Here is a 10,857-nt window from a genome sequence, read left to right as displayed (position 1 = left end):
CTTAAGAATTTAGATGTAATTTATTCTTTATTTTGACTACTACGACGAAACCTTCGTTATTCGCGAACGGGTATCCTTTGAAGCAATGCCGCGGCTCAGCTTGTGCACATGACTCCTCGGTTTGAGGCGCATACACGAAGACAGTAGATCGGCAGTTTGACGATTGTACTAAGTCTGTTTGACTCGTCTTCGCGTATCGTTTCTCGCCCAACGGACCCTCGTATTTCGCGTCTTAACGCTAGCGCTATCGAACGTAGAGTGCCTGATCATCGATCCTGCATCGACCTCCTTCGATCTCCTAGGTAGGGATCGATACCGCGTGGGGATCGATGCGCACGCATCTCGGGCGAGTGGGAATCATTGTCGTTTAAGGGGTATACCCCTACTGATCCGAATATATATATGTATGTAACATATTATATGGTTACACATTGTACTAAATGTGCGGTACTTGCCTGATTTTCCGTAAAATAATATGCAACAGGGAACTTCCACCCGGTATGTATACCTCGAATCATAAATACCAACGCATGATCTGCGTATTTCATCGTTCTTATAGTCTGACAATCTTCAAACCCCACGATACAGTCCGATACTGGATCGTATTCAACGTGGGGTTGTATTGCCATCTCATCAAACATTACACAACACACTTTATCTATGCTGCTCATTGTTGTACCTTTTTCCTGCAGTTGTCGACATATGAATTGATTGCACCCTGTATTGACATTAATTCTGTTTAAGATCTGCCTCAATGATCTTGCAGACGGAAGGTGAAATATACTTTCTAATAGTCTGTAACACCTTCCAGACTGCTTGTATAATGCCAACGCAAGAACTTTTTCTTTCATTGTAAATCTTCTTCCCTACAATAATAAAAAAATGAAGTAATTAAATGAAATATTAATGAAAATAAAGTATGAAATATAATACAAAAGCAAATATAAATATAATTTGCCATACTTGAGGTTTATATTCAGAATTGCGAAATTGCATGCTAAGAAATAGCTGTTGAGGTTTAGAAAGAGTAGACATAAGCTTTAAAAATACTGTACTTTCAGTACACTTCTGAGCTTCTCTTAACCTTTTTCTGTACCCAATTAATGTTTTGGATACATTTAGCTGCTTTCTTCGAATTTGTGTCGCTATGTTATACAGCCGCGCAGCCTTCGGTGTTAAATCGATTTCAGAATCATTATTCTGTAATAACCGAAGCCTCTTACGTTTGGGTGTAGAACTTATGCTAGGGCCAGCTTCATAAGAGATATTCTTATTTTCTGTAAGGACATCATCATTCCTTTCCTCATGTACATCTTCCATAATATTCTAAAATATATTATACTCTTATACTTTTTAACCAATAATAAATAAAAAATCTTCTTTATAACAGTAAACTGTGCTGCTTATAATATTTTGTACAGTGCAACAATACTTACGTGTTGTGTATGTATATTTAATGCCACATCATGCACTGATGCATTTATACTTGGATTTTCTTCAGAATATCCATTTAAATTCAACGATGGAACAACGTTATCTTTTAATTTTCGCTGTGCATATCCCAATTTATAATCATCCTCAGCAAAATGCAAATAGCAAATCCTGAATTTCTTAAAATCTTTCAGACTCCACACATCCATTCTAAATGGAATAACGTTTTTCCATTTTTCGAGCTGCTCCGAATTAGATGGAAAGCAATGGCTTGGCACATCGTGCCGTGATGGGCAACCTAAAACGCAGCACGCTTGAACCATTTTATGAATCACCTCAGTTATGCTCAGTTACTAATAGGAAACACGTTTAACAACACCACTGGACTCCACCAAAATGGACGCTATGATGCTATGACGCTACGACGCCAAACCACGCCAAACGACGCCAATGTAGGCGGCGCTGATTGTCGTCGTAGTAGCGCTATCTACGTACTGTCCGTCATCAGGGAACTAAAACTGAAAAGCCAAGAAAATCAGTGAGAGTTTCCGACCCCTGGTCACTGTGTCGGTCTCAACCTTTCGACAAGGGTATACGTTCGGTGGAATAGCTATTTTCATGGTCGGGTCAGTGAACTCCCCTCATTTATTGCACTTAGGTATGAATAATAGGCGAGGTGTTTCCTCGTCGAATGTTCAGCATCGAAACAGTGACCTAATGGGAATTATTTGCTTTCAGTGTAGCAGGTTAATTTAAGAACGAATGGGTAAGTTTCATTTAAATTGCTTTCAAATTTTTCATCATTAACGTAGCCTCCAATTCAAACGTTTATTAATTATTCCAATTCAAACATTTTTATTTGTTATTTAGAATCCTTAGAATTTCCTTTTTTACATTATGACAGACGGCAAGAGATTAGGTTCCGTATGCATTCCAAACGACTAAAAATGTTCTATCAGTTCTGTTCCGACCGTTCAACGGAACAGATGTACGAGAATTTCTAAAGGAGTTTATGACAGTTCTTCGACGAAAAGCTATTTTTGAGTTTAGGCATTTTAGCATTTCCGGGCAATAACCGTTTACCTTTTTTGAACAATAGAGTCCGATTTTAGTTTTCGTTTTCGTCCTCAATAGCTCCGCTCATCTCATAAACTGGTCTTTCCGAAGGGTAAATTAAAATTTCGGTACTCCGTAACGGTACCCCAGCCTTCGAGGGTCAACCTGGATGGAAAAACCCCGGCGTAGCCGGACTTTCGAGGTGCTCGTGCACTCACCGACATCGCCCCACCCTCTCTAGACGAAGACGCGCTAAGGGCGCTAGAGAGGGTGGGACCGATTTTCAGGGGGACACGCCGATTGGAATTTTGACTTTTCGTAGGAAAACCAATCAGCGCGTTGTCCCCCAACTCGACATCTCCATCAGAGGTGATATAGCGGCGCTCGTAACGCGACGAGGACACTCACTTTTTTCGACATCTTCTTCACAACTTCTGCCTTTTTTCATTGCTTCGTGCAAGTTTTCGTAACGGACCAGGAAGAGTACTTAAGATCAAAAATAGTTCTTTTTTTTATATCGCCATCGTTTCGGGCAAACATTTTTTATCGTCTGGTCTCATCGTTTTCTTTTCGGAGACCAGAAAGGGACAATTAGTTAAAGAAAATTAAGTTTGAATTTAACACGACGTTCGGGCAACTTACGAAATTGCCACGAGTCACGATATGGTCCTTCGAGCCGGATCCGCGATCTAAGAAGTGCAGTGCATAGACAGTGTACAGTGACGTACGGATCCTTTCGTTACGTAAAGAAAGACAATAAATTGTGGTGAAATAAGACCACACAGCAACAGATCTGACACGGAGCAGCTCTGATTGGAAGTTTCACATCAAAGGAAGATCATCGGTCAAGATCTGACCTCAGCAGTTGGACATCCAGTGCCTGGAAGCTGTGCAGCCATTTACAACCGGTGGCACCCGTCGACGGCAACAGCTCGAGCCCAAGACAACTCCAGCACGCAGAATCAGCCAAAGGTAGGCTCGTTAGTCACGAATTACCAATCAGAACCTATCTCGTTATACTTTGTCCTTCTTTGTTTGTTATCCTTAATCTCTCCGTCTCGATAAAATGCCAACCGGAAGCACGAGCGCGTCAGATAAAACGAACGCACGCATTCGGGATCTCAAACAAAAACGACGAATTTTTAAATCCCAATGCACGATGTTTGGGAATTACATCGACGCATTTCAAGATTCTGTGAAGGAACGCGTAAAATTGCGGGAACGGATACAGAGGTTGCGAAATCAATTCGAAACTTTCAACGCGGTTCAAGACGAATTAGCTCTTATCGACAATTTTGACGAAGCCGAAAACGAACGTCAAACTACGACAGATCAATTTGACGACGTATCGTATTGTTAGATCAACGCGATCGTATTGTTAGAACGTTTTGAGCGATCCGCAACTCCATCTCCGCAGCTGCCAATCGATCCGATGTTAAGAGGATCACCAGCGCCATCGTCATCGATGTTTTCATTGCCGGTTCACTTACCGAAAATCGATCTTCCGAAATTTGACGGCCGAATCGAAACCTGGGTAACGTTTAAAGACGCATTTAATACTTTAATACATGTACAACCGGGTCTGAGTCGCATTCAGAAGTTACACTATCTCAAACTTTCATTGTCCGGACGAGCTGAAGACGCTATCGCAGCTTTTACTATTACCGAGGATAATTACGATGCTGCGTGGAATCACTTGTCTGAAATTTACGGCAATAAACGGGCACTCGTTTTGCGTCACGCCGCCCTTTTGCGAGATACACCCGCGATGTCTGACGATTCTTCGGAGGCAATTCGAGACCTCGCGAATCACATGCAACTCCACATTCGATCGTTGCATGCATTAGGTAGGTCGCGGGAAGATATAGCAAACGATTTGCTATCGAGCATCGTAATTTCGAAGATGGGACCGGATACGCGACGGACGTGGGAACGCACTTTAAATAACACCGAGGTACCGAAGTTGGATGATATCTTCAAATATCTACACAACGCATCGCATCAAACAAAGGAGTATCAAGCGGCAACTGTTAAACCACGATCGCATCAATTGCCGGAAAATATAACACCACGATCAACTCCTCCGCGTTCATATAATTTGCGTTCACGCGCGTCCCCTTCGCATAATCGTCAGCAGGTTTTCGTAACGAACAAACCAAGTCCACGCACGTCGCCAATTATTCAAGCACATCAATCGACTGCTACCGCTAACGTAGAGTCAGCATCTTCCCGAACGAAGAGATCTGTCGCCGAGAACGACTGTAAAATTTGTTTTGGACAACACGCCGCGTATCGATGTCCAAAATTCATTGAGATGGAGGTCGTACAACGTATCGAAGCCGCGAAAAAGGCACGACTATGTATGAATTGCCTTCGGTCCGATCATCCGACGGAAAATTGTAACTTCGGAAATTGTCGCGTCTGCAATCAAGCGCATAACACGAAGCTGCATTAGGACACGCAACCGACCACGGCAACGAGAATCTGACCGAGGGTTTCACCGGATTCGCGTTTTGAACACGGGGCTACGTTAGTCACCGACGTACCTGCGCACGGGTTAATGGCTACCGCGATAATTCTTGTTATGGATCGCGATCAAAAACCAATCGAATGTAGGACGTTAATCGACACATGTTCAAACGCAAATTTCATCACGGAAGATCTAGCATCGAAATTAAGACTTCCGGCGAAACAACACACAACGACAATAGAAGCCTTAAATCAATTAAGCACCGTAACCACACAGATCGTTTCGACCAGCATTAAATCCCGATTATCCAATTTCAAGAGAACTCTGACATTCATTACGATACCGCGAATCTCAGGACCGATACCAGATCAGCAAATTGACCGCGGTAAAATTCCGATTCCCGCGAATATCAATTTAGCCGATCCGCACTTTCACCGACCAACATCCGTCGACATGCTCTTAGGCATCGGTACGGCCTTAGCATGTTTGAGCGTCGGTCAAATAGATGTCTCTCCATCTAATAAAACCGATTTGATACTCCAGAAGACATTATTCGGATGGATCATCGGGGGGAGTCTATCTACTTCAACGACAAGGCATAAGAGTGCGAAGAGCATTTTCGGAATCACACCAAGCGGGATAAATCAGGTCGATATATTGTAGCATTACCCTTTAACGAGAAATATACGCAATTGGGCGAGTCTCGGTCGCGTGCCCTGAACCGTTTTCTATCGTTAGAAAGGAAATTCAATCGTGAACCGGAATTAAAATGCGAATACGCCAATATAATTCAGGAATACCAAGATCTTGGACACATGAGCGAAGTTCAACCGAATGAACGAGACAGTTTCTACCTGCCTCACCACGCGGTCATAAAACCTTCAAGCGCAACTACAAAGGTCCGTGTCGTTTTCGATGGGTCGGCCAAAACGAGTAGCGGCCTATCACTCAATGACACCTTGATGGTTGGACCTACTATTCAGGATGACATTGTTCTATTATTAATTCGTTTTCGGATGCACGCTTATGTCTTGACTGGCGACATAGAAAAAATGTACCGGCAGTTTCTTGTACGACCCGAAGATCGTCGGTATCAACGAATTCTATGGCGCAACGATGACGGCAAGGTCAAGACATATAATTTGAACACGGTCACTTTCGGTTTGACATCTGCACCGTACCTCGCGATTCGATGTCTCCACCAACTCGCGGACGACGAGGGGAACGGGAATCCAGAGGCGGCACGAGTTATAAAACAGGACCTTTCCGTTGATGATCTGCTCACGGGCGCAGACACCTGCGAAGAGGCTATGACCTTGCGAGATGGAATCATCGATATCCTCAAACGTGGAGGATTAAATATTCGCCAATGGGCTTCGAACGAGCCACAGCTTCTCTCCGGACTCGACGAAGCACAGATCAGCAAGAAATTCTTAGGAGATTCCACTCTCAAGACCCTTGGTGTAATATGGGATGCGCAAAACCATAAAATCCTATATACAATCGATCCGATAGTGACAAATAGGGTAACGAAGCGAACAATTTTGTCATCGATTGCAAAAATCTTCGATCCGTTAGGGTTACTTGCGCCGGTCATTATTAAGGCAAAAATTTTAATGCAGCGTCTATGGCAACTGCAATTGGACTGGGACGAAGCGACGCCAGCCAATCTTCATACAGAATGGATTACTTTCGCGGCAGAATTTAATTTATTAAACAGTTGTTCATTCGATCGACACGTTTTACAACACGGTGTAAGTAAGACTGAGCTACATGGCTTTTGCGACGCGAGCGAGCCTATGGTGCCTGCATTTACGTGCGTACGGTGACCAAATCCGGAAACATTAAAACGGAGTTATTGTGTGCAAAATCGCGAGTTGCACCACTGAAAACAGTCAGTCTTGCTCGTTTAGAATTATGTGGAGCTGTACTCCTCTCCTCTTTGTACAATACGGTTACGAAAGCGACGTTACGGAATTTCGACACGAGTACATTTTGGACAGATTCTACAATTGTTTTAAATTGGATTAATAAGGAACCTTCGACATTAAAAACGTTCGTAGCGAATCGCGTCACGGAGGTACAATCGAAAACCGACATCAACGCGTGGAAACACGTTAAATCGGCCGATAATCCAGCCGATCTGATTTCAAGAGGACAATCGCCGTCGCAGTTCCTCGCAGACTCCATTTGGCGTCATGGACCACAGTGGCTCGCCAGTGACGATTCGACTTGGCCAGAGTCTAAATTCGCGATTATGCCTGAAACTCTGGAAACGCGACCGCTTGCGTGCTTCGCAACCGCCGTTAATCAGGATGATCAAATTTTAAACAGATACTCGTGTATTAAAAAACTTCGAAGAATAGTGGCATATTGTTTGAGATTTCGCGCGACACCTAAACATAAGGGACCACTATCGATCGAAGAGATTCGCAACGCGAACGAGCAAATCATCAAAATGGTCCAATCTTCTTCTTTCGCACAAAAAATAAAAGAATTAGGAAACAAATCCGGATTACAATCATCGAGTAAACTTTTACCATTACACCCTTTTCTCGATGAAAGGGGCATACTTCGGGTCGGAGGTCGCCTACAGTATTCAACGATACCCTTTGAAGAAAAACATCCGATACTCTTACCGAAGAATCATCACGTTGTCGATTTGATTGTTTGGAACGCTCATTTGGAGGGTTATCATCTTGGAATAAATTCAACTCTGTATACCGTTCGACAGCAATATTGGCCCATTGACGGCAAAAACACCGTACGAAAGGTTATCCGTCGATGCATCAGGTGCTTCCGTTTGAACCCTCCAGCCACAAGGTACATAATGGGAAATCTACCTGCTCCGCGCGTCTCCGAAAGTAGACCTTTTTCCAATTGTGGCATAGACTATTGTGGTCCGTTTTATATTAAAGAGCGACGAGTACGAAACCGCTCTCGAGTCAAAGTTTACATCGCTGTTTTCATTTGTTTTGCGACAAAGGCCATACACCTCGAGGTTGTAAGCGATATGACCACCGAAGCGTTTATTGCCGCCTTAAAAAGATTCATCGCGCGAAGAGGAATCTGTCAGAACATTTATTCGGATAATGGAACAAATTTCGTTGGGGCCAGCAACGAAATCATCGACATCCATCGGACGTTTCAAAAGGACGACAAGTTTCGACACTTTCTCACCGATAAGAGAATTTCATGGCATTTTATGCCAGCCTTATCTCCCAATTTTGGTGGTTTGTGGGAAGCTGCGGTGAAATGCGTTAAACACCATTTAAAACGCGTCGTCGGTGAAGAATTGTTCACGTTCGAGCAATTCAACACGTTCGTCATTGAAATTGAGGCGATTCTCAATTCTCGTCCTCTTACTCCATTATCCTCTGATCCAAATGATCCATCAGCCTTAACACCTGCACACTTTCTGATTGGTAGTTCTTTAACGAGTATGCCCGAGGTTGATTTCAGCGAAATACCTTCCAATCGTCTTTCGAAATGGCAACATATTCAGAAGGTGAAGCAGAATTTTTGGTCCAGGTGGTATAAAGAATATATTCACCAGCTAAACGTTCGCCAAAAATGGACCAAGGGGTCACACGATATCAAGGAGGGATCCCTGGTGGTCTTGAAGGATGACCATCTACCACCACTACAATGGCATCTCGGCCGCATCGAAGAGGTTCATCCCGGACAGGACGACGTCATCCGAGCGGTCACTGTACGAGGGCCCAGTGGCATCTATAAACGGAACGTGAAGCAACTGGCGCTATTGCCAATTCAAGAAGTGGTGTAACGTGTCGTAATATTAACGAATATTAATCGAACTTTAATTAGGAACTATAATCTTTATCGTATAAGTAGTATAGTATGGTATGTTATATTATAATCTTTGCGCGCGTATTCAGATTAATACTCTTCCAAGTCTAGATAAATAGTTCGCGATAATCTAACAGTTCTAGATAATCACGTTCGCGAGTCTTGATCAATTCGGCTGATCAACGGGGGGAGCATGTTCCGACCGTTCAACGGAACAGATGTACGAGAATTTCTAAAGAAGTTTATGACAGTTCTTCGACGAAAAGCTATTTTTGAGTTTAGGCATTTTAGCATTTCCGGGCAATAACCGTTTACCTTTTTTGAACAATAGAGTCCGATTTTAGTTTTCGTTTTCGTCCTCAATAGCTCCGCTCATCTTATAAACTGGTCTTTCCGAAGGGTAAATTAAAATTTCGGTACTCCGTAACGGTACCCCAGCCTTCGAGGGTCAACCTGGATGGAAAAACCCCGGCGTAGCCGGACTTTCGAGGTGCTCGTGCACTCACCGACATCGCCCCACCCTCTCTAGACGAAGACGCGCTAAGGGCGCTAGAGAGGGTGGGACCGATTTTCAGGGGGACACGCCGATTGGAATTTTGACTTTTCGTAGGAAAACCAATCAGCGCGTTGTCCCCCAACTCGACATCTCCATCAGAGGTGATATAGCGGCGCTCGTAACGCGACGAGGACACTCACTTTTCTCGACATCTTCTTCACAACTTCTGCCTTTTTTCATTGCTTCGTGCAAGTTTTCGTAACGGACCAGGAAGAGTACTTAAGATCAAAAATAGTTTTTTTTTTATATCGCCATCGTTTCGGGCAAACATTTTTTATCGTCTGGTCTCATCGTTTTCTTTTCGGAGACCAAAAAGGGACAATTAGTTAAAGAAAATTAAGTTTGAATTTAACACGACGTTCGGGCAACTTACGAAATTGCCACGAGTCACGACAAGTTCAGTTTTTTTATTGTGCTATGCCAACGGGGTGCAGAGCCGTTCGTTCGCGACCTACGTCAGGCCCGGTTTTCGTAGTTGACACTGCAGTCCCTGAACCCGTGCGCTCTGCGCGCTTGGATTGTTCGGTGTTTTTTGTTAATAACTCGAAAACCAAGCCTTAACCAGCAGAGGAAAAAGTTGTTTAGAATCACCTTAGCAGCCATCTCTCTTCGGCTGTCGAGGTAGTCGCGTGACATCCTGTATATCCTATTAACACATTCGAGACGGAGCTAAATTTTATATGCTTTCCGTTTGGCCGGTGGAGAATGCTCCGCGAATGTTTGACTGTAAACGAAATATAATGCGCCCGTTTAATGTAATAGAGATTCTATTTCACTTTATCTTTAGACTCTGGAGAGATTGCTTTATTACTGTTTCGATGTTGGATTGTTTTATTCTTCGATTCTCGATTGTTGATGCAGATTGTTGAGACAATCAGTTTATTGATTATTTTCGCAATAGTTCATCATAAATTAGATAATGTTTGACGAAAAAGATAGTGAATCGAGTGCATCAAGTGAATTATTTGTACCAATGACTCGCGTCGTCGACCATTACGATTAGCATCATCTGATGATGATAGTTCATCGGATCAGGCAATGGACTGTGTTCGAAAATGTAATTTCTACCGCCTTTACGCGGACCGCGGCAGCACTCTGCAGCGCGACCGGCAGCCACCTTGGATGCCGGTCAGGCCGACCAATCAGCACGCATTACGTCAGCGAGAAGAAAGCCAACGGTTCTCGCTGCGACGAAGCAGGTTGAGCGGCCATTATCGTCCTGTTTCTCGTCGAGTTTATCACGTGCGCAGTAAAATCGAAGTTTCCATTGTAATTATCTCAAACTCAGCAATTCAATCTCGCTAATTTCAATCGCGCTTTCGTTGCCAACGGCTTAAGCAAACGTGTGAGTGTGCGATCTCGCAAAATCCACGAGATGAATATAATCTTGTGGTTAGCCACGTGTTGCACTAGCACGTGGCTTGTTACACATCTCAAACTCGAGCTCAATTCTATGTGACGCGTGTGAACAGAATCTCACTACAATTTCCACTTGTTCGACGAACAAGTTTTGTAAATAGTGTACATAGACATT

General features: G+C 43.5%; 2 protein-coding genes across 2 annotated transcripts in view; one reads left to right on the top strand and one right to left on the bottom strand.

The window, feature by feature from the left end:
- LOC123987984 overlaps positions 1–983 on the bottom strand; it is a 3,547-nt gene extending 2,564 nt beyond the window's left edge. Inside the window, 2 exon segments of the mRNA XM_046286553.1 lie at positions 431–866; positions 964–983. Of these exon segments, the coding sequence (XP_046142509.1) occupies positions 431–851 (421 nt within the window). The 5' untranslated portion in view covers positions 852–866; positions 964–983.
- A 6,987-nt stretch (positions 984–7,970) lies between these two features.
- LOC123987983 lies at positions 7,971–8,744 on the top strand. The gene has a single exon (XM_046286552.1). The coding sequence runs from the start codon at positions 7,971–7,973 to the stop codon at positions 8,742–8,744; it is 774 nt and encodes a 257-aa protein (XP_046142508.1).
- The last annotated feature ends 2,113 nt before the right edge of the window (positions 8,745–10,857 follow it).

Source organism: Osmia bicornis, chromosome 7 (assembly GCF_907164935.1).
Source record: "Osmia bicornis bicornis chromosome 7, iOsmBic2.1, whole genome shotgun sequence".
In the NCBI taxonomy this organism is placed as follows: Eukaryota; Metazoa; Arthropoda; class Insecta; order Hymenoptera; family Megachilidae; genus Osmia; species Osmia bicornis.
The sequence above is the reverse complement of the archived record's forward strand: the minus strand, read 5'-3'. Positions and strand labels throughout refer to the sequence as shown.

Bases quoted from the DNA above. Each gene is read 5' to 3' on its own strand.
- LOC123987983 (XM_046286552.1), top strand. From the start codon at position 7,971: ATGACCACCGAAGCGTTTATTGCCGCCTTAAAAAGATTCATCGCGCGA.